We start from the raw sequence: 25,344 nt of genomic DNA, 5'->3' as shown, positions 1-25,344 counted from the left end.
ATTCACATGGAACTTTAAGTATTATTTTTATTTAGTGTCAAATGTCAAAAAGGCAGCTCGATAGGTACTGGAGCTAATTGAGAGATCATAATAAAAAAAATGCGGAAAAAAAAGCCGTGGTGGCCTAGAGGTTTGACCTGTGGCCTCTCAAGCAGAGGATCGTGGGTTCAAACCCCGGCTCGCACCTCTGAGTTTTTCCAAATACATGTGCGAAATTTATTATTATTATTATTTTTAATTTACCACGAGCTTAACGGTGAAGGAAAACATCGTGAGGAAACCAAACCTGCGAAGTAATTCAATGGTGTGTGTGAAGTTCCCAATCCGCATTGGGCCTGCGTGGGAACAACAGCCCAAGCCCTCTCATTCTGAGAGGAGGCCTGTACCCAGCAGTGGGACGTGTATAGGCTGGGATGATGAATGAATACGAACTGTCCGATAAAATACAATGAAAAACCATTAATGGACTATACTTAGTGCCATCCACGAAGACGCGTGATTTTGTCAAAATTAGCCATTAATGAAATTGTAATAAGAACCACGGCACGCGTCATCGTGAATGACTCTACCTATACATCTGTAGCACTCGCTTAAGCGCGATCTCAATGACAATATAATTGCATAACTATATCAAATATAACAAGCAATAAAAAATAAACCGAAGTCAACGCGTTAGCTTGTCGGAGGAAATGACAAACAGACACGCAAACCACCGTTAAAGTAGTTACATTGTTTCAACGTTTAATCGAAAGTTCTGCCTTAGTTTTTAGGGATCCCTTTTTTTCATGTGTTGGATCGAAAGAATACATACTTTTGCACTACAAAAAAGTGCATTAGGTACTATAGCCTCGTATGTCCTGACTTTTAAAAAAAAAGTTCTACAGACTGAGCCAAGAATTTACATTTTTGTGATTTTGGAAATTGTCTAAAATTTAAAAACTTTCATTTGTACTGCACATAGTACTTTCGGCTATTATTCTTACAATTGATTTGTACTTTATAAAGTACATCAGGACTCAGGAGGTTAAAATGATATGCCTAAGTTCAATATATTTAAGATGCTTGTAGAACATAAAAATCACGAAACCTCAGTGAGGGGGCTATTTTTTTTAAAACAGATTTTTTAAGTCAAACAAAAGCAAAGTACTTAAAAAATATAAAAAAAGATCTTTCCACAAAATATTAACATGATTATAGCACATAAAATGATTAATGGAGTATCTCGAAGAAAAAAAGAGGTGTAGTAAATAGAATCATGATTTATGGGTGTATGTTCAAATACTAATGTATTAAATGTAATACACATGTATAATACATGCCTATCATTTATTTAAAGTATTTACCAGCGACAATCCCCGCCTCCCCCTCACCCCCGGCTTCGCACTTGAAGGAAAAAACATTTTTCTACATAAAAAATACTTAGTTTAAATGAACTAGATGAAAAATTACCTACCTGTTCGCGAAAACCACATTAAAACCCGGTTTGAGCATTTTCACAAAAAAGAGTAACTTTCCTTTTTTTTAAATTTTGGAAAAAATATGATTTTTCCTACTCAGAATCAAGAGCACAATCGATTCAGATAGTTGAAAAATGTCCCAAAAAATTGTGACTTTTTTTCATAGGTACACTCAGTACCTAATCAGTATGGGAGTCACAAAACGGACACAGAAAATTTTGTATGAAAAACTAAATACATTTTGTAACAAAAGAGTACACTTGTTTTTGAAAACGCCCGTTTACGAGTTAACAGGTAATACTGTTAGACAGACATGGAAAGCAACTTGGTTTTTATACTATACAAAGATAATTAAAGCATTTTTTGTGATCCCTCGTTACAACTTAACAACTATTCATCACAATTTGTTTGTTTAGTCGTTTTTGCCGTAATTACGACAGACAGACAGGCCGAGTATCGTTATCGTTAGAAAGCGACATCAACCTAAATTTTTGTCTAAATATGATGCTTTTTTATTCCGATTAGCTAAACGTATGGAACTTAAGAAGTTTAGATATTTTTACAAATTTCACGCAGATGGCACTTAGTAGAGTTTCATTTTTAGGGTTCCGGAGCCAAAATGGCAAAAACGGAACCCTTACAGTTTCGCCATGTCTGTCTGTCTGTCCGTCCGCGCCTTTACTCAGGGACTATCACTGCTAGAAAGCTGTAATTTTGCACGGATATATATGTAAACTATGCCGACAAAATGGTACAATTAAACGATTTTTCGATTCAGTGATGTGTTTGCGAAATATTCAACTTTAAAGTGCAAATTTTCTTAAAAATCGAGCGTCCCCCCCCCCTCTAAAATCTAAACCGGTGGGTGGAAACATTTGAAAAAAATCAGAATGGTAGTAAGTATATCACTTTCAAGGAAAACTATAACGGCTAAGTTTGCTTGAGAATTATTAGTAGTTTATGAGTAAATAGCAGCCGAAGGTATAAAATATACCTAAACTTGGAAGATTCCGTATAAAATACGAAATCCTTAGAAAAATATTACTTAATTTTTTCATAATGGCTACGGAACCCTATTTGGGGCGTGTCCGACACGCTCTTGGCTGGTTTTTTTGCATGCTTTCCACACCGCTGCTTAAAATACGCAAACGGTGCGGGATCGCAGTGACGGGCTGTAAACGACAAGACTTTTGTTCAGTAAAGTCGTGACGTTTACGGCACGTCACTGCGATTCCGTATTTTAAGCAGCGGTGCGGAGAGCATGCGATAAAAACGGTGCGCATACGGTGCGTCACTGCGATTCCGTGCCGTCACCGTTTTTTAACCAGCGGTTTGGTCGCACCTTTACTCGGATAGAATAAAAAAAGTCTCTAAGGCACTTCACATTTTTCAGCTCCATTTCCCAAAAGAAAGTAAGAATTGTTATCATTAGAAATACATAAGTACATGTGTCTTTACATACATGGTAACATGAGTACAAAAAAACCCTGGTGACAATACTTAAAAATACTTGTGACAAAATTAAAGCACAACATTGAGGAACACAATTTACATAAAATCACCACGAATACAGAACAGATAAATACATATACAAATGAGTCAATCAACTTTTTAGCGTAGCTTGTTGCCAAGGTACTGTCTCCTGAGTTACTTATTGAGTTGTGACAGTTTTAACCTCGTAAGGCCCAACGTCCTAAATTTAGGATTTAGGACATACATCAAAGCTAAAGTCAAACTTCACTTATTGACATTAAGTTTCAAATTCTATATCGAAAATACAAACTGAGACATGGATGCATAGAAAAACCAGAAAAAACACAGACAAATTTCTCCTATGCACACATATCTCAGGTTGCTTTTTTCTACTACGCTACTTATATGTGTGCATAGGAGAAATTTGTGTCTAGACTCCTGTCCAGCGGTGGTGTAGGGATTATAGCACGCAGCACGGATTGCTGAGGACCTGGGTTCGATTCCCAGCGGTGGTCTCTTTTGTATTTTCGATATGGTTTTCACGGGATACCCGTAAAAGTAACAAATTTGGAGTTGAAATAAAAAATAAAAAAAGACTCCAAAAAAACCAATCATAATTCAAATTCTTTGTTCAAAATGTGACGTGGGACTTACGAGGTTATGGCAATTCCATCATGGTTCATCTCTAATGCTAAAAGTATAGGTACATTGCAAACATTTTTCTAACAAAATGTATCACTGTAATAATGTCTCCAGAGTAACGGGGCAGAGTAACAATTAAAAGTTCATTGACCCAAATATACAATACTCTTAACAGGAGCAAATAAAACCATAGATCGTACTGGTCAAACTGAATGACATTAGTTCAGCGACTTTTAACAATAATTGAGTCTTAACATTTTCCCTTTTTCATACAAATTAAACAGTATCAATGTACGCCATCCTATAGCCAAATTGACGTCGCCTGCCAGACATCAAAAATGCTTTTCTCAAAAATGTCCGTAAAAGTTGACATTATTCTTTACATATCAGAAGGTGAAGTGCATAGTTTATGGTCAGCGAAAAATTAAATAGTTAAAAAGATTGCAGGCGCGCTAGCTCGACAATAATGAATTAGCGCGCCTGCAATCAGTCACTTTTTTTTTAAAGTTAAAAAAGCCATGGAAATGTTGGCACAAGTCGTAAACAGCCAAGTCTAATGGCCGGTATCAGATATTTTGTTGGAACTCCGGACTTTTTCTATTGGGTCTGAAATAGCTTGTGGTGTTTTCGGTGGAAAAATACACCTGCAGTTTACTTTTAATGAAAAAAGGCGGGAAAGCATAAGAAAAATATTGGAATAAAATTAAATTTTATAATATATTTTGAGAAAAAGTTTGTTCTATTTCAGAATTATTCACCATTTTTGAGAAAAGCTTTATATTAGTCTCGGCTGGAATAGCAATTGCTGGCTTCGTATTATTAATTATTAGTTAATACTCATACTCAGCCAGCAATTGCCTACTTCCAGGCCACGACAATAATCTACTATTACATTGCTTCTTCCTCCATCCTGTAACACAGGGACTCCTAGCACAGGCTCCAGAGCCGTAGACTCTTGTTTATAAGCTTTTTATGCAATAAATTAATTTCATTTTCTTAGAATAAACTTTACAGTGTAACAGAAATTAATAAATAAATATTTTTACAAATTGCTGAACTATAGTTGTTCCAATCATTTATTTAACTTTTGACAGCTCGAGTACTAATTAAAATAGTGATGTCCTGATGCGTTACTGATTCGATTTCTTTTAACAATCGATTTTATTCATAAAGAAGTTTTAATCGATTTAACACATTCATATTTTATTTTTGCTCAACATTTTGCATTGTTTTATAAACATTCACAGGTGTTTAAGTTACTCTATCTTACATATTAAAATAAACCATTTATGTTAAGTTAATATGTTTATCACTTCCGACGGTAATTTAGTAATTTTGTCAATTATGAAGCGGCAAAACTGGACGCGGCAGCGACGCCAGTTTGTTGTCACTCACAACGAGACGCCCGTGGTAGGTATAATTAAAAATAGTATTAAAGTGCCTATTTTAGTTGTTTTAACTTTTTAATCCCTAAAGGCATATTAATGTATTTACTATTTTTAAATGATTTTGATATAAAATATAATCACAATAATTTTAAATGTATGTTTTATTTATAAAATCGATTTACTTTTAAACGGTTTTTATAGTCTATGGTCATTCATTACGAATGGGAAATCACTAAGTGGGCGGTACCCGTCCATGAAGTACGGTATTCTCTATAGTACATTGTACCGAAAATTATTGTAAAACTTCACGTGCGTGATCTGTCAAAAGTTGTTGTTGTTGTTTCTTTAAAAAAATATGGCTCTGTCCATTTGAGGACAATTTTGCCAGTGTCTAGTAGTTTTTGCCGTTGTACGGTAAAAAAATTCTAGAAAACGAAATATGAGAGGTAATGGTGGATGAACGATGACCCTGTCAAAAGTTAAATAAACGATTGGAACGACTATAATGTCGCTCAGTTTGACGATTACGATCTATTATTTTAATTATTTGCACCTGTCAGAGGGCCCATCTGGTATAACCCGATCTCTATATTATCTATGACAAACATATTTTTATTATTACCATTATTATATCAAATGTCAAAATCAGCCAACCTTCTGAAACAAACGCCCAAAAATATACAAAGCGTTAGCAATATAGAGTCGCTTACCAACCGGAGAGCGTTATTCCCAAACCAAGAATAAGTCCTTTTTTTAGTCAACCTCCTCTTGTCTATGGTTAATTTTTTAGGCCAACTGCTGAAATCTGGAAGCATATTCTGGCACTGGCTAGGGAAGCGTCTTCTAGGGAATCCGTTGGATTTTTTCGCCTGGACGCATATATCGAACTTTGTGTTTTCTGCGGCATTTTGTAGTGATGCTTGGAGGTCTTTGTCTGTGGAATAAAGATGGGTTGATGAGTGATGAGAAATATTAAATAGTTGGCCAATGCATGGGTGGGGAGAGGATCGAGCCGTAAAAGGAACGTACTTGGGACGACCGAGAGGAGGAAGACCGATTGGTCGTTCCAAGTACCGCTGAAGGGACGAGGTCCTGAGAAACCTTTTGGATCCAGGGGTCAAAGGCTGGCAACACAGACACACATAGCGGTCAAACTTATAACACCCCTCTTTTTGCGTCGGGGGTTAAAAACATATAGAACCGTGCTGTTTTCAGGATTTTTTAAATGTCATATTATAGAATGCAGTAGGTTAGGTTAGGTCAGTGTAATATCAACTCTGAAGAAAATACTATTTATTTATTTATTTGGGAAACAAACAGCATATATAACACAGTTGAATATAAATATAACTCTACTTTACGGCAAATTAAAATTATGGGAAACGATACATTATGGCATATGAAATTCGGGCAAACGATAGAGAACCCTAACTACGCTTGATTGTTGTTATAAGACAAAAACAAACATGTGTACTTACCAATAGTGATGGTGGTAAAACGCAAGTTGTAGGCGACGTCGGTGGAAAAGAGGACATTGTTGTCCTGGTCGCGGATGAAAAGGAAGAAGTCCGCGACGTCCTCGGTGGTGCGGACGAACCAGTGCGCGTATATCGACACTTGAGAGCTAAAAAATAACAGTTTTAAGCAGCGTCTCCACCAATAATGTATACGAGGATGTGTTGCGGGGGATGTGTTTTTCATTCAGCAATAGAAACACTTCATTTCCCTATCCTCGCACAGCACATCTCTGGTGGAAACAGCTGAGCGGAGCGAGGCGAGGTAAATGAGGCGTTTCTATTGGTTAATGAAAAACACATTCATCGCAACTAATCCTCGTACATTATTGGTGGAAACACTGCTTTATGGGTCACACAACTATTTAGAATTATTTTATTTATTATCTATTTATTCAAACCATAAATTGTATGTATAAGGTAAATGCGTAAATGCTGATGTTATGCAATGCAGATAGTATCAATACAATTTTACCCAGTGGGCGTAGCAAATTCACTTAATAACTAACAGTTAAATGAAAATTTCCATTCATGTCATAGGGACATAACTCGATAGCAAACTTTTTTAGAGCTGCCAAAAATTTTCAGTGTTTGAGTGATTTAATTTCTATAGGAAATGTATTATACACTTTTGCAGCAAACAGCACCCACGCACACAACCAACGCAAGTAGCGCTGCGCTGGTAGACAAACCTCAAATTAAGATTAAATTAGTACTATACGTTATTCTGTCTCGCAAGTGGGGCAAAGGAACTGGCTCATGAATACATTATGATTGGTTATTTTGGAGTATTTTTGTATTTTTTATTTCAACTCCAAATTTGTTACTTTTACGGGTATCCCGTGAAACCATATCGAAAATACAAACTGAGACATGGATGCACAGAGAAACCAGAAAAATTGATGGTGTAGGGATTGCTGAGGACCTGGGTTCGATTCCCAGCGCTGGTCTCTTTTTCTGGTTTTTCTGTGCATCCATGTCTCAGTTTGTATTTTCGTCATGAATACATGTTTAGGTATTTAACGTTTGGGCTCCACAGAAAACCAGCGCTACTGCACATAATGTGCGGCAACACATGCTGAGTGGAGACCCTTTTTGGTATCCTGTCGTGTCACCAAGTAACATAGTTTTAGTGCTAGTTTTAGTCTTAGTTTTAGGTGGTACTTATGGAGCCAAAATAAACCTTTCTTTATCAAAATAAACCAGAAAAAGAGACCAGCGCTGGGAATCGAACCCAGGTCCTCAGCAATCCGTGCTGCGTGCTATAACCCCTACACCACCGCTGGACAGGAATATAGACACGAATTTTTCCTATGTATATACATATCTCAGGTTGCTTATTTCTACTACGCTACTTATGTAGCAGCACTAGCGACATCTATGTTCCGCTCTCATCGAGAAACGTCACACTCTTTCGGAACCAACCGCTCACCCAGACAAGAGATGTCGCTACTAAGCAATCAAATTATGATTGGTTATTTGGAGTCTTTTTGTATTTTTTATTTCAACTCCAAATTTGTTACTTTTACGGGTATCCCGTGAAACCATATCGAAAATACAAACTGAGACATGGATGCACAGAAAAACCACCCCCCCCCCCCTATACCCCCCCCCTTATAGTTTGCCATGTCTGTCTTGATCGTCCGTCTGTCCGACAATCTAAGAGACTATCGGTGCCAGAAAGCTGTAATTATGCATGGATATAGTACCAATTATGCCGACAAGTGGTAAAATAAAATTTAGGAAAATTAAAAAAATTTTTAGAGTACCTCCCATACGCGTATAGTGGGGGTGTTTTTTTTCTCGTCTAACCTTATCGTGTGTGGTATCGTTGGATAGGTGTTTTAAAATCAGTACTTATAGTTACAGTGATGCATTTGCGAAACAATCAACTTTAAAGTGCACATTTTTGTTAACGTTGAGGGTCCCCGCCCTCGCCCTCTAAAAGCCCTCTGTTGGTATGAAAATTAAAAAAAAACATGTTGAGAGTAAATATATCGACCACGGCAAGTAACCCTATCCTGGGCGTGTCCGACACGCTCTTAGCCGGATTTTTATTCCTCGACAGAGCAAAGCCAAGGGTATAAACTAATACTGCATGTAATATTAAACTATACTTACTACTGCACATCCCTAAAACTCAAATCGGGCTCCGACACAAAATCAAACTCTTCTCCTTTAAGCTTTTTAATGGTCTCCTCGAACCCAATGTTGCCAGCACACAATAAGCGGTCCTCGTCTATGGCTGTCAACAACTGGCCAGCCATAGACAAGGGCTCGGCGCAGGTTATGTTGTATTTTGAGTCTGTGGTCAAAGATGGCGGCATGTGGTTGAGCAGATGTTTCAACGGGCGCGTGTAGCAGTCGCACTTTAGGATGTTTCCTGGAACAAAAGAGTTTTTTTTCCAAATATCCAAGGAAAAGTCATCTTCGTGGTAATAGAACGCGAAGTACGTCTTTAATACTCTACAGGGTGTTACATAAGACATAATATTATGAAATTTGCGGTTTCCATACATTGTTCATGATTTCTTATTTCAATAATGTATAGAAACCACAATTTTTTTAAGACTTTTTCAACAAAAGAGTTATTGCATTATATTACCCAGCATAAACTGAGCACGAAACACTCATTTTGTATTAAGTCTTATGTAACACCCGGTATATTACCTTGGAAATAGACTTGCATCCCTTCATCCCGTATCTTCGTCACCAGCGCGGGATGGAAGCCGTCCAACTTATTGTCCCGCACGTCCAGCACGCGCAGTTTGCTGGAAGCTATTTGCGGGACAGGCAGCAAGCGGAGGCTGTTGTTGCGGACGTATAGTTCCGTCATGTTCTCTGGTAGGGTGAATTTTAAATCCGCTGCGAATTCAATTATAGTATTTTATGCAACAGTAATGTATAAAACGCGAGTGGCGTGCGTTACGGTGTGAGCGTAGCGAACATCGTAAGGATAAGCCGCTACGAGCAGCTTTTGACATATTTTAAATAAAATACAAAATTAGTAAAAAAGGTAAACTTTTTCATACTTTAGTAAAAGCGGAAAAATGAAAATGACAAAATTAAACGTTCTTTGTTTTCAATTGACGTTTACTTGCTAGTGATGATATTGAAAATACGTATTACTTAACTTATGTTGGCAGCTATGGGTTATGTTCGGAAAGTTTTTGTACCATATAAAAACCATATGAATTAATTAAGTGGCTGCACCTTAGCCGTTGTCTGTCCGAACGGACGAATTAAGAAAAAAAGTAAGAGACTGTGGTATCAAGTGCATATGTTCTTATATTAGTGTTGGTGATTAAGTAAATCAAAAATAACACAAATGACCCATAGGCTCCTTTGCCTCAATCTCATAAAAAAATCACATTACACAATTATTTCAGGACTAGCTTTTGCCCACGGCTTCCCTCGCGCAAATTAGTACAGTACAGTACAGTTTAAAACTTTTTGATTCCACAGGAACGTTACATTATTTCGGGATAAAAAGTAGCCTATATGTTAATCCAGGGTACACATTACCTGTTTGCCAAATTTCATGCAAATCCATTCAAGTTTTTGCGCGAAAGAGTAACAAACATCCATCCATACAAACTTTCGCGTTAATAATTACCAAAATAGTAAGATTTCACACTTACATGTTCTGGAGACCAAATCTGTCAGTTGATTGTCCGACAAATCCAGAACTTCTAAAGCAGTGAAATTACCCAGAACATCTGAAAAGGAAATACTCAATATTATTATTAAAATAATAACGCGTGGGCCATTTAACACACACACACACACACACACACGCACGCACGCACGCACGCACGCACGAACACACGCACGCACACACACACACACACACACACACACACACACACACACACACACACACACACACACACACACACACACACACACACACACACACACACACAGGTTGCTAGCCTGTCGCTTACGGTATACCTTAACCTATATCCTTTGTCGCCTCTTACGACATCCACAGAAGAAATGAAGAAGCCATTTAACAGAAGCAAATAACTACTCATCAAACTGAATGACATTAGTTCAGCAACTTAAAAATAACGTCTAGATAAATAACAGCTAGACAAAAATAACAAAAATTAAATAGAAATAGAAATATTTATTCGCTCTTCGCAAAATACAAAAAAAAAAATTTTCAGAAGACAATTTGAAAGAGGGGCTTACTACGAAATTAGAAAACCGAAGTTCGCACCGTACCGTCCCTCTCACTCTCGTATCAATAGTAGATTGTACAACGAGAGCATAAAACGAGCCATTTTACCCGAGACGTTCATATAGCCACCCGAGCCGGTACGGCGAGGGTGGATAGACAGGTCGAGGGGAAAATGGGTTTATTGCTCGAGTTTTACACTCTGCTTTTCACTTCAATTGAGAGGAAATGAAATAGCACCACTGTTGCCATTTCATTGTTCATTCGCGCAGAGGTTGGACTGTTAGTAGATAAATCATTGCAGTATGGTTCATGTACTGACTAAGGTGTAGCGTTACTAACACTAGAATTAAGCTTTCTGTATTACTAATACTATGATAAATTTCACAGTGCTTTGGTTAAACAGTAATGCTGTGAAACTTTTTATGAATTAAATAAATAAATAAATGATCCTATGTTGGTCGAAATAAAAATATTATTATTATTATTCACTTACTAGTACCTTTTATTTTTCATGCATTGCTAATATAATATTAAATATTTAGTTTTATTGTTTTATTTGATTGATTTTGAGTTGCTTATAAATTAAATACTATTAAAAATATATATAGAAACTTTATTTGTTTGTGGCTGTTAACAACTGATTACCTTGGTCTTAAACGAAGATTTTACTTTATGCACTAGAGCATAAAAACTCATTTTCTGTCGCCTAGATCCAGCATAAACACGAACTTTACGAGCAGCCAAATATGTGGTCTACCACCCTAAAGTTGATAATCGTTTGCATGTCATAAAACAATAATGCCAATAGACGCGTCTGTCAACTTGAAAGTTCGACTTTAGCGACATATTCATTTGATAGGAATTTATTTAAAAATTGATAGACCACTACTTATTTGGCTGATGGTACTTAACTTAATTTAAATAAACTTCAGCTGCCAGATTTGGTACATTCAAGGATTTTAAACATTTAACATATCTATCATTTTAATACAAACTAGATTATTTCAATACAGAAATGTAAATGTTTAGATAGTTTATCTACACCCATATAGTAAATCTTCAATTATGCGTTCAAAAACCATAGGTAATGACCAGCATTACGACATTGGATTTTATTATGAACACGGCTGTATCGTAATGGTCTTTATCTACATATCATAACTTCCCTATTATATGTTCAGAAACGACTATCAAATGGCCTTTATTAAGAAACCTGGTATCTGCGGGTGCATCTTAATGTTCACATTAAAGTACAGTGCAGCTTAATGTTTACATTAAAGTATAGGTAATACTTTTTTTAACAATGCATATCTGTACATATTGTAGAAAACTTATGACATGCATGTAGATAAAAATTATTATTATATATAAAACTTTAGTTTTTTATTATCTGTTTTATTTAAGCTTTGGTAGGTACTTTAAACTAGTTATCAGTAACACTAACTTAAAAATACAGGCCATATCTGAACATATTACAGAAAACTCATGATATGCATGCAGATAAAGTTATGTATGCGGCTATACATAATTAGGCATTAAAACACTCTCGTTATGCACCAGCCACATAAATAACTATTACGATACCGAAATCTGTATCGTAATGAGATTTCATTCATCATTACAGCACGGGGGAGAGCGGGGGGGGCGCGACCACGTGCAGCAGCAGGTCGTCGCGGGCGCAGCTCGTGGGGCAGACATACCTACCTAGTTCTCGTTAATGCAGGTCATTCTCAATGGTTCTTGAACACATGATAGAGGATTTAATATATGGATATAGATAAAATATTGTATGCTACTGTACGTAATTCGGCTACGCCTCGTTTCATAAACCCACACTCGTGTTTTAAGGACCCCTATTACGATACAGTTGCATAAAATACTATTAATGGGAGAATTTCAATATTTAAGACACCAATTGACGTTATTTTGTTTTGAGTTAGTGAAATAACTATCCATACCAAGTATAGTGTCAAAACAATACTCACTATTCCTAACATCATTCAGGATGTTGCCTTTTAAAATCAATTTCTTCAGCTTTTTAGTTCCAATTGTAACGTCATAGGTTAAGACAGGTATTTGGTTATAGCTCAAGTCAACTTCCAACAACCTGTAAGGTATCCACGGGTTAGCGGGAAACATCTTCTTGGTCAAAAAACCAAACTTGTTGTAGCTTAAGTTAACCTGTAAAAAAATCACAATAAAAAAATGGAGGACATAACCGGCTCTCTGACCACAATTGAACGAGAGAGTGCAAAACGCGAGCGAAGCGCCTTCGTTCCAGGTAAATTAAACCAATTTTCTTTTATTCGACTGGATGGAAAACGAGCAAGTGGGTCTCCTGATGGTAAGAGATCACCACCGTCCATATACATCTGCAACAGCAGGGGTAATGCAGATGCGTTGCCAACCTAGAGGCCTAAGATGGGATACCTCAAGTGCCAGTAATTTCACCGGCTGTCTTACTCTCCACACCGAAACACAACAGTGCAAGCACTGCTGCTTCACGGCAGGATTAGCGATCAAGATGGTGGTAGCAATCCGGGCAGATCTTGCACAAGGTCCTACCACCTGCATGAAAAAAAAGTCACAGCCAATATGAAACAATTAGCAAAGACGAAGAAAGAAGAAGAAGAAGATGATCATTTTCGAAGAAGTTTTTAGAGAAGAAGATGATCATTTACATGCTTTTGGTATCATAAGTAATAATTACTGTTTTTTTTTTTTAAACCTTTTACCTTTTCTAGAGAGAGACAGTCGTCTAGTAACCCATGTGTCTTGTTGTCAATCCTTTCCAAATTATTGTGTGAGAGATCCAATTTTCTGAAACAATTTTTGTTTAATCAAATGAAATAAATAAAAGTCGTTTATTTTATTCAGATCACAAGAATCCATATAATAACCTAACCAATCAAAAGTTGGAGAACCCCCGACTTTGCCACTTCAAAGTTCAATATCTCAAAAACGGCTGAACCGATTTTGATGAAACATATCTAAGAACCATCGCCAGAAAACCTGATTTCAAATTAATAAACCGCATTCAAATCGGTCCACCCGTTTAAGAGCTACGGTGCCACAGACAGACAGACACACATAGCGGTCAAACTTATAACACCCCCCTCTTTTTGCGTCGGGGTCGGGGGTCAAAAACGGAAAACGAGCATGCGGGTCAACTGATCACGACGCACCTTTAAAATTAACTGAAATAATTCGAAATTCTCTTGTTTTAAAATTCAACCAGATTGTCTTATATATAAAGTTTATTTTGGAACTGTGAATATTTCGAATTGTTTCAGTTTAACTTTAAAGGGGCGACGAAGTCACGAAGGGTATCACAGGTGCGTTGCCGGCCCTTTGAGAGATAAGCTCGTTTGTTGTAAAATCTACTATTTTTAACCCCCGCCTCAAAAAGAGGGGTGTTATAAATTTGACCGCTATATGTCTGTCTGTGGCACCGTAGCTCTTAAACGGGTGGACCGATTTGAATGCGGTTTTATTTATTTGAAATCAGGTTTTCTAGCGATGGTTCATAGACATGTTTTTAAACAGTAAACTACCCCATTAAAACCATTCCTCACCTCATAGCAACCAGTCCTTTGAAAGCTTCATTCCTGATCTTAACCAACTTGTTGTTCCTCAGCGATAAGTCTTGCAACTGTTGCAGCCCTTTGAAGGAGTCCTGCGATATATCGGCCAACTGGTTGTTGGATAGATCCAGCTGGAATATGGTGGGGAGGTAGCCGAAGGCCGACTTGGAGAGGGAGGTTAGCTTGTTGTCCTGGAAAAGGAGTATTTATGGGTTACATGTAACAAAAAAAAACCTAAAACAATCATCATCATCATTGTTCAGGCATCTTTCGTTTTGAAATACCCTTCATCTTACGCAGACAACGTATGTCAAAAGAGTATACACTGTAGGATAATACACTGGAGTCCCACTAGTATTATTAAATGCGAAAGTTTGTACGTCTGTCTGTTTGTTACCATTTCACATCTAAACCTTTGAACCGATTGAAATGAAATGGGCGTTTTCAAAAAAAAGTGTGGTATATGCTTATATTTAGCTAAGATATTACACACATAATATATACCTATATATCTTATAGTTTCAGACTTCCCCATACTGACCGATCTAAATTAACCAACCTGTATTTATTATTATTATGATTATAGTATAGATTGGATTGGACCGGAAGACGAAGCGTTGGCAGGCCTCCAACCAGGTGGACTGACGACATCGTGAGAGTAGCGGGAAACCGGTGGATGCAAGTGGCGAGTTGTCGCTCATTGTGGCGTTCTAAGGGGGAGGCCTTTGTCCAGCAGTGGACGTCTTCCGGCTGATGATGATGATAGATTGGACTGACCTGTAAATGCAAATACTGCAGACTAGTGAGCGTATTGAGCGCCTGCCAGGGCGGGGTCGCCACTTCGTTCCCGGACAGGTCGAGCCCTTGCAGCGTGAGCAGACTCGCGAAACTATCGCCCGACAAGTTGTCGCCCAACATGTTGGACGACAAGTTGAGGCGCAGAAGAGCGTTCATAGCTGGCCACGTGTTGGCTTTTATCTCGGTAAGATTGTTGTGAGCGTAGTTTAGTTCGCTGTAATAATAAAATGCATACTTAATTAATAAAATAGGAAAAAAAATACTAATATTGTTTTGTTTTTATGAGCAACTAGCTTTTGCCCGCGGCTTCGCCTACTAGCCTCTCTGGCCCATAAAATATCTCTATGCCAAAAATCACGTCGATCCGTCGCTCCGCTTCGACATGAAAGACGGACAAACATACAAACACACACACTTATGCGATTGCGGATGCGCTTTTTCAATTAAATCTAAGATTTTAATAAAATTATGTCTGAAATCCGTAAGAAAAAAAAAACCTAAAAACGGTTTTAAAAATGTCAAACCCCTTTTTTTATAACAGACAGTGCTTTGAGAGATTTCTAGTCAATGAGGGCAAAATATCACTAGATGGCGTTAATATCGACATGTCCGTTTGACGTTTCTGTCTCGTTTGTGATTGGACGAATAAGTGAATGAGCCAATCGCAAGCAAGACCTTAACGTCAAACGAATCTCTCGATACTAACGCCATCTAGCGATATTTTGCCTGTCAAGAAACCCTCATTGACTAGACATTTATACCTAGAGTAACATAAGGACTTGCGAGTAAAAATAAAATCGATTTATTTCCAGGCAATCCTACTAATATTATAAATGTGAAAGTTTGTGAGTGAGTGAGTGAGTGAGTATGTATGTGAGTGAGAATTTGGGCGAAATTTGGCATAAGGTTAGTTTATAACCTGGATTAAATCATGGGATACTTTTTATCCCGATATTCCCACGGGATAGGGATAAAATCTCGAACTAATAACCGCTGGGCTTGGAGTCATGAAATTTGGTATGTAGATAGTTGGACATATAGAATAAAACATAGGCTACTTTTTATCCCGATATTCCCACGGGATAGGGATAAAATCTCTAAATAACAACCGCTTAGAGTCATGAAATTTGGTATGGGTGATTTAATTTAACGTCAATGAAAACCAAGATGTAATTTTAGGGAATTCCCACGAGAATTTAATAAAATCCCGGAATTTCAATTCAGCTGCTGTATCTAATGATTTACACGTGCGAAAAATCTAAATCTGTGAATTCTGTGGTTTCGATACAATCGATAAAATTGTAGCTTTTACTAAATTTCAAATGGTAGTTTTTGGCAGAATTTGTTTGATAGTTCTGATAGAATTGGCATGGTAGTTTTTGGACATCGATGTATTTACTTGTAGTTTTCGGATGGTAGGTTTTAGTAGAATTTTGCAACTTCAGGTAGATTTTGCCTCACCTCAAACTAATTGGTATCTCAAATATCCTCTGCAGTTGGTTGTAGCTGACATCTATGTGCCGACAGCTCGCCAGTTTAGTGAACCCACCGCGCGACGGATCTCGCAACTTGTTGTGTGACAAATCGAGCTCCAGGAGGGCGAAGATCGCGCCAAAGGTGCCTTGTTTTATGACCTCCATCGAGTTGTGGGAGAGATTTAGGTATCTGTAAGAAACAAAATAGATAAAATTAGTTTCTACAATGCCCAAATCGAAAAGGCGACTGACGATTGTTAGTCTTTTACCTCAAAAGCATAAATTTCTTGTAGCGATTCACCGAATCGCATTTCACCTCGAACTAACAAAATTTCAATAGAATCTTGTACCTGACGCAACTTTTCGCGTAGCTTTTTACATTAGTATAATTAATTTGTAGCATCTAATTTTTCGAGGTGTCGGTAGGCCTCCAAACAGTGGAGCGACGACCTGGTTAAGATCGCGGGATCGCGGTGGATGCTGAAAGCACAAGACCGGTCTGAGTGGAGAGCCTTGGGGGAGGCCTATGTCCAGCAGTGGACGTCTTTCGGCTGACATGTCAAAGTCAAAGTCAAAATGTTTATTCAATTTAGGCTATAACAAGCACTTATGAATGTCAAAAAAAATCTACCACCGGTTCGGAAAACCTATGATGATGATGATGATCTTATTTTTCAGAACAAGGGGGCTTGGGCCGTGGTTCCCACGCGGGCCCAGTGCGGATTGAATTGCTTCGCAGGTTTAAGCCCTCTTGTTCTGAGAGGACCCCTGTGCCCAGCAGTGGGACGTATATAGGCTGGGATGGATGGATCTTATTTTTCGTGTAGTATTTTACTTTAGACGAATTTCGCTGCGATGGATGTTCGCTTGGGACTCTAAATTTGACGCGTTAATTGATGCTTGCATTAAAATACACTAATACATGATCGCGGTGCAATGCGACTAAAAATTGCTAGCTAAAAAAATACGTTTGTGACACAACGCTATAATGAGGGCTATCGTTTTTTGTCTCACTAGATGGCGCACTGTTGCGTGAGGTTTTTAAGTATGGCTTACAAAGTCTGTTATTACGGGCTTGAAAACAAAGTTTAGATTAAAATCATATTTAATACACCTTAAAACCATAGCATAAAAATATCGAGCATGCCACAGTGTTGCAAAGTCCCCGTTTTGTTCGGAAAAAAGGGAGGACAAAGGTTTCCGAAAGACAAAACTGTCTCAAAACACAGACATTCATTGCCCCGGAACGCATATTTGACATAATTAATTTCAGATATTGCAAAATATTCACAAAATTATTCTAATTATAACTAAACCCTCGTGGCTCACCCAAAAACTATGAGATTTGACATTTCGGAGACCTCACGCTACACTAGCGCCTCTAGCGGCGAATTCATTCGCGATAGCCCTCATTAAATATACGATTGAAGTGAAATGCGAGGCGTACAAGGAATTTATGCTACTTAAGAACTAACAAATGTTAGAGGGGAATAGCGGGATGAACTGGACTACTACTGGAATGGCTCTTGTATGCAGAGTCAGAAAGCAGGGGAAGTATCACCAGTGGAACAGAATAGTTTAACAATAAAGTACATTGTGTCTTAAGGGCGGTAAATAAGGAATTACGAACGAGAGTCTATTAGAAGCCCGAAGTCGAAGACTGAGGGCTTTAATGAGTCGATGTTCGTAATTCTAGTACCGCCCGTGCGACATACAATGTTTTTCATCACATTTGCGAGTAAAATTTTATATTTGTAAAAGAAAAAATACAATTGTTCCAAATATTGGCGATACCTTGGGCTGCGCTCTTGACAGCACCGCCCTCTCCCTCCCCCTCCCGCAGCGTGCGTGTGCGTGTGGTCCTGCAGCAGCGCGCGCAGCACCATCAGTACGCGCAATGACTCATTTACCGACCACGGGTTTCATGACAAGCACATTAAGGTCGAGGGTTTTATTTGGGGGGTTGCAACCAAGGTAGCCTGCATGTTACGACACTGTTTACGAGCAAGTGTGATGAAAATGATATTGTGTTTAGAATGAATCATAAATATTTCAGCAAAGCTTAAGGACGATTTCGTTATAGACGATGTTGGAGATCGATTTTTAAATCACAGTATCTGTTCCATAATTAGTTGTAATAAAAAATTAAGAATTAAAATGCCATATTGATTGGTTGAGTAATTAGTAATTATACAATTTGAAAGTTCGATTAGAGCTCATGTTACATCCGTGATAGTTTGAAAGAAATAAAGAACGATAACATTATTTTAATCAAATACAAACCTTAAGGAAAACAAATTCTGGAAAACAGCGTTATAAATTTCACTCAGGTTATTGTATGAGACGTCCACGGTGTGCAGTTCATACAATTTCGGGAACGCGTTCCTTGGTATACTCGTTATTTGATTGTGTGAAACATTTAGTACTCTTATGCCCGTCATATTTTGTATGGGTATCTGGAATTAAATATGTATGAATTTATCCGATTTTTGAGACATAAAAGCTTTGATAGTTTTTGGTAGAAGTTCAAAGGTCATGGTAGTTTTCGTAAATTAACATGTAAGCTAGTTTTTAGTGGGGTTTATCAATTTAACATTATTAACACTTGATATGTTTGTTACAAAAATTGTACTGTTAATGCCGCGATGGCCTATTTTCTTTTTTATTCGACTGGATGGAAAACGAGCAAGTGGGTCTCGTGATGGTAAGAGATCACCACCGCCCAAAGACCCCTGCAACACCAGGGGTATTGCAGATGCGTTGCCAACCTAGAGGCCTAAGATGGGATACCTCCAGTGCCAGTAATTTCACCGGCTGTCTTACTCTCCACGCCGAAACACAACAGTGCAAGCACTGCTGCTTCACGGCAGGATTAGCGAGCAAGATGGTGGTAGCAATCCGGGCGGACCTTGCACAAGGTCCTACCACCTGCAAATTTATTAGGTCAAACTTAAACGGATTATAAATAAGTGCTTGTCATTGAATAAAGATATTTTGACTCTGAATTTTTGAATATTAATTAACTGATGAAACAGATTAAATGGATTAAACTCACTGGTTGACTGGTTGTCACGAATAAATTATTTCAAAGTCAAAGTCAAAGTCAAAATATCTTTATTCAATTTAGGCTATAACAAGCACTTATGAATGTCAAAAAAAATCTACCACCGGTTCGGAAAAAACCTCTGTTGAGAAGAATCCGGCAAGAAACTCAACGAGGTATATTTTTTTTAAACAGATTTACAATATTATTAAATGAATTTTGTTCTTGCTTAAAGTGATGTACTAAACGGATTAAGCGGATTAAAGGGAGGAAACGGATTAAGTTAAAGGGAAGAAGCGGATTAAGTGAATTAAAGGATGGAAACGGATTAAGTGGATTAAATGGAGGAAACGGATTAAAAGGATTAATGGGAGGAAGCGGATTGAGTGTATTAAAGGGATAAAACAGATTAAGTGGATTAAAGGGATGCAAGGGATCAAGTGGATTGAACGGATACGAAGGATTAAGTGGATTAAAGGGAGGAAGCGGATTCAGTGGATAACAGGGATAAAACGGATTAAACGGGTTAAAGGAAGGGAACGGATTAAGTGGACTAAAGGGAAAAAACGGATGAAGTTAAAGGGAAGAAGCGGATTAAGTGAATTAAAGGATGGAAGCGGATTAAGTGTATTAAAAGGATAAAACAGATTAAGTGCATTAAAGGGATGAAAGGGATCAAGTGGATTAAACGGATACGAAGGATTCAGTGGATTAAAGGGAGCAAGCGGATTCAGTGGATAACAGCGATAAAACGGATTAAGTGTATTAAAGGAATAAAACGGATAAAGTTAAAGGAAGGGAACGGATTAAGAGGAATAAAGGGAAAAAAACGGATGAAGTGGATTAAAGGGATGAAACGGATTAAGTTAAAGGAAGGGAACAGATTAAGTGGACTACAGGGAGAAAAACGGATGAAGTGGGTTAAAGGGATAAAACGGACTAAGTGTATTAAAGGGATAAAACAGATTAAGTGGATTAAAGGGATGAAAAGGATCAAGTGGATTGAACGGATACGAAGGATTAAGTGGATTAAAGGGAGGAAGCGGATTCAGTGGATAACAGGGATAAAACGGATTAAGTGTATTAAAGGGATAAAACGGATTATGTTAAAGGAAAGGAACGGATTAAGTGGACTAAACGGAATAAACGGATGAAGTGGATTAAAGGGATGAAGGGGATCAAGTGGATTAAACAGATACAAAGGATTAAGTGGAGTAAAAGCGAGGAAGCGGATTAATTGACCTAATCGTATGACACCAATTAAAAGGATTAAAGGGATAAAACGGATTAAGTTAAGGACGGGAACGGATTAAGTGAATTAAAGGATGGAAACGGATTAAGTGGGTTAAATGGAGGAAACGAATTAAAAGGATTAAAGGGAGGAAGCGGATTAAGTGTATTAAAGGGATAAAACAGATTAAGTGCATTAAAGGAATAAAACGGATGAAGTGGATTAAAGGGAGGAAGCGGATTCAGTGGATAACAGGGTTAAAGCGGATTAAGTGTATTAAAGGAATAAAAAGGATTACGTTAAAGGAAGGGAACGGATTAAGTGGATTAAAGTAAGGAAACGGATTAAATGGATTAAAGGGAGGAAGCGGATTAAGTGTATTAAAGGGATAAAACAGATTAAGTGGATTAAAGGGATGAAACGGATTAAGTTAAAGGAAGGGAACGGATTAAGTGGACTAAAGGGAGAAAAACGGATGAAGTGGATTAAAGGGATGAAACGGATTAGGTGATCTAATCGAATGACACCGATTAAGTGGATTAAAGGGAAAAAACGGATTAAGTTGATTAAACGGATGAAACGGATGAAAAGGAAACGGATTAAGTGATCTAATCGAATGACACCGATTGAGTGGATTAAAGGGATGAAACGGATTAAGTGGATTAAACTGAGGAAACGGATTAAGGATTAAAGGGAGGAAACGGATTAAGTTGATTAAACGGATGAAACGGATGAAAAGGAAACGGATTAGGTGATCTAATCGAATGACACCGATTAAGTGGATTAAAGGGATAAAACGGATTAAGTTGATTAAACGGATGAAACGGATGAAGGATTAAAGGGAGGAAACGGATTAAGTTGATTAAACGGAGGAAACGGATTAAGTGAATTTATGAGAGAAAACGGATTAAATGGATTAAAGGGTGGAAAGGGATTAAGGGAAGGAAACGGATTAAGTGACCCAATCTGATGAAACAGATTAAGTTAAAGGGGAGAAGCGGATTAAGTGGACTAAAGGGAGAAAAACGGATGAAGTGGATTAAAGGGATGAAACGGATTAAGGGGATTAAAGTAAGGAAACGGATTAAATGGATTAAAGGGAGGAAACGGATTAAAAGGATTAAAGGGAGGAAGCGGATTAAGTGTATTAAAGAGAAAAAACAGATTAAGTGGATTAAAGGGATGAAAGGGATCAAGTTAAAGGAAGGGAACGGATTAAGTGGACTAAAGGGAGAAAAACGGATGAAGTGGATTAAAGGGATGAAACGGATTAAGTGACCTAATCGAATGACACCGATTAAGTGGATTAAAGGGAAAAAACGGATTAAGTTGATTAAACGGATGAAACGGATGAAAACGAAACGGATTAGGTGATCTAATCGAATGACACCGATTAAGTGGATTAAAGGGATGAAACGGATTAAGTGGATTAAACGGATTAAGGATTAAAGGGAGGAAACGGATGAAAAGGAAACGGATTAGGTGATCTAATCGAATGACACCGATTAAGTGGATTAAAGGGAAAAAACGGATAAAGTTGATTAAACGGATGAAAACGAAACGGATTAGGTGATCTAATCGAATGACACCGATTAAGTGGATTAAAGGGAAAAAACGGATTAAGTTGATTAAACGGATGAAACGGATTAAGTTAAAGGAAGGGAACAAATTAAGTGGACTAAAGGGAGAAAAACGGATGAAGTGGATTAAAGGGATGAAACGGATTAAGTGATCTAAATAAATAAATAAATAAATATCACGGGACAATTCACACCAATTGACCTAGTCCCAAAGTAAGCTTAGCAAAGCTTGTGTTATGGGTACTAAGCAACAGAAGAAGATCTAATCGAATGACACCGATTAAGTGGCTTAAAGGGAAAAAACGGATTAAGTTGATTAAACGGATGAAACGGATGAAAACGAAACGGATTAGGTGATCTAATCGAATGACACCGATTAAGTGGATTAAAGGGATGAAACGGATTAAGTGGATTAAACGGATTAAGGATTAAAGGGAGGAAACGGATTAAGTTGATTAAACGGATGAAACGGATGAAAAGGAAACGGATTAGGTGATCTAATCTAATGACACCGATTAAGTGGATTAAAGGGAAAAAACGGATAAAGTTGATTAAACGGATGAAAACGAAACGGATTAGGTGATCTAATCGAATGACACCGATTAAGTGGATTAAAGGGATGAAACGGATTAAGTGGATTAAACGGAGGAAACGGATTAAGGATTAAATGGAGGAAACGGATGAAAACGAAACGGATTAGGTGATCTAATCGAATGACACCGATTAAGTGGATTAAACGGATTAAGGATTAAAGGGAGGAAACGGATTAAGTTGATTAAACGGATGAAACGGATGAAAAGGAAACGGATTAGGTGATCTAATCGAATGACACCGATTAAGTGGATTAAAGGGAAAAAACGGATTAAGTTGATTAAACGGATGAAACGGATGAAGGATTAAAGGGAAAAAACGGATTAAGTTGATTAAACGGATGAAACGGATTAAGGATTAAAGGTAGGAAACGGATTAAGTTGATTAAACGGATGAAATGGATTAAGTGAATTTATGAGAGAAAACGGATTAAGTGGACTAAAGGGAGAAAAACGGATGAAGTGGATTAAAGGGATGAAACGGATTAAGGGGATTAAAGTAAGGAAACGGATTAAATGGATTAAAGGGAGGAAACGGATTAAAAGGATTAAAGGGAGGAAGCGGATTTAGTGCAAGAGATAAAACAGATTAAGTGTATTCAAGGAATAAAAGGGATCAAGTGGATTAAACAGATACGAAGGATTAAGTGGATTAAAGGGAGGAAGCGTATTAAGTGACCTAATCGAATGACACCAATTAAAAGGATTAAAGGGACAAAACGGATTAAGTTAAAGGAAGGGAACGGATTAAGTGGACTAAAGGGAAAAAACGGATTAAGTTGATTAAACGGATGAAACGGATAAAAAGGAAACGGATTAGGTGATCTAATCGAATGACACCGATTAAGTGGATTAAAGGGATGAAACGGATTAAGTGGATTAAACGGAGGAAACGGATTAAGGATTAAAGGGAGGAAACGGATTAAGTGACCTAATCGAATGACAACGATTAAGTGGATTAAAGGGAGGAAACGGATTAAGTGGCTTATGTGAGGAAATGGATTATGTGAATTTATGAGAGAAAACGGATTAAATGGATTAAAGGATGGATAGGGATTAAGGGAAGGAAACGGATTAACACTCTCCGGGACTCAATCTGATGAAACAGTTTAAGTTAAAGGGAAGAAACGGATTGTGAATTGAAGGATGGAAACGGATTAAGTTCAAGGAAGGAAACGGATTAAGTGGATTAAAGGGAGGAAGCGGATTAAGTGGATTAAACGGAGGAACCGGATTAAAAGGATTAAAGGGAGGAAACGGATTAAGTGGCTTCAACGGATAAAAAGGATTAAGTGGACTAAAGGGAAGAAACAGATTAAGTGGATTAAAGGGAGGAAACGGATTAATGATAAACGGATGTTTGAAGGACAAAAAATGCAGTGTTCTCGAGACCTATTTTAAAAGCGCCATCTACGTTAAATGCTTGTCTGTACGACAAACCCTCCTAGCTCTCCTCTTCACCAACCTGCGCAAAATCCTCGAACTCATTATAAGCCACAGTGAAATCCCCAGCATAACTGTTCTCGTCAAAAGCGTTTTTACTGATATTCTTCAGGTTATTGTGGCTCAGGTCCAGTATTGTCAGATTTTGACAGTTCTGGAAAGCGCCGGGCTCTATCTTTGACAGCTGGTTGTGGGATATGTTGACAGTTGCCAGGTACAGGTCCGTGAAGGCCTGGCTCTCTATAAACTTTATCTGGTTCTCGGCTAAGTTTACGACCTGAAAAAAATGAGTTCATAGCAAAGATGGATAATTTTTCGAATGTCATCCTACTAATATTATAAATCTGAAAGTTTGTGAGTGAGAGTGAGTGAGTGAGTTTGTGAGTGAGTGAGTATGTTTGTTACTTCTTAACGCTGAAACAGCTGTACGGATTTGGGTGAGATTTGGGTGAAATTTGGCAAAAAGTGAGTTTATAACTTGTTTTAAATTTAGGATACTGTTTATCCCAATATTCCCACGGGATAGGGATAAAATCTCTAAATAGCAACCTCTGGGCTTAGAGTCATGAAATTTGGTATGTAGGTAGCTGGCCGTCTGGAATAACACATAGGCTACTTTTTATCGCGATGTTCCCACGTGATAGGGATAAAATCTCGGACTAATAACCGCTGGGCTTAGAGTCATGACATTTTGTATGTAGATAGATGGACATCTGGAATAGAAATAGGCTACTTTTTATTCCGATATTCCCACGGGATAGGGATAAAATTTCGAAAAAACAACCGCTGGGCTTAGAGTCATGAAATTTGACCATGATTGTTTTTAATGTAACATCAATGAAAACAACGATTTAATTTTCGGAAATTCTCACGGGAATTTTTAAAAATCCCGGAATTTCAATTCAGCTGCTGGACCTAATGAATTACGTGTGCGAAGACG

At 37.7% G+C, this 25,344-nt stretch overlaps 1 protein-coding gene across 1 annotated transcript in view; it reads right to left on the bottom strand.

Annotated features, from left to right (window-relative positions):
• Positions 1-436: 436 nt before the first annotated feature.
• conv (insulin like growth factor binding protein acid labile subunit convoluted) overlaps positions 437-25,344 on the bottom strand; it is a 53,253-nt gene continuing 28,345 nt past the window's right edge. Inside the window, exons 9-20 of the mRNA XM_074108631.1 lie at positions 24,427-24,681; positions 18,801-18,973; positions 16,504-16,707; positions 15,022-15,256; positions 14,236-14,435; positions 13,396-13,480; positions 12,646-12,841; positions 10,116-10,193; positions 9,145-9,339; positions 8,596-8,857; positions 6,439-6,584; positions 437-5,894 (exon numbers count right to left, since the gene is read on the bottom strand). Coding sequence (XP_073964732.1) covers positions 5,593-5,894; positions 6,439-6,584; positions 8,596-8,857; positions 9,145-9,339; positions 10,116-10,193; positions 12,646-12,841; positions 13,396-13,480; positions 14,236-14,435; positions 15,022-15,256; positions 16,504-16,707; positions 18,801-18,973; positions 24,427-24,681 — 2,331 coding nt within the window. The 3' untranslated portion in view covers positions 437-5,592. The remainder of the gene's footprint in view (positions 5,895-6,438; positions 6,585-8,595; positions 8,858-9,144; positions 9,340-10,115; positions 10,194-12,645; positions 12,842-13,395; positions 13,481-14,235; positions 14,436-15,021; positions 15,257-16,503; positions 16,708-18,800; positions 18,974-24,426; positions 24,682-25,344) is intronic.

This window comes from Choristoneura fumiferana, chromosome 27 (genome assembly GCF_025370935.1).
Source record: "Choristoneura fumiferana chromosome 27, NRCan_CFum_1, whole genome shotgun sequence".
Lineage (NCBI taxonomy): Eukaryota > Metazoa > Arthropoda > Insecta > Lepidoptera > Tortricidae > Choristoneura > Choristoneura fumiferana.
This window is presented reverse-complemented; position numbering and strand designations above follow the sequence as displayed.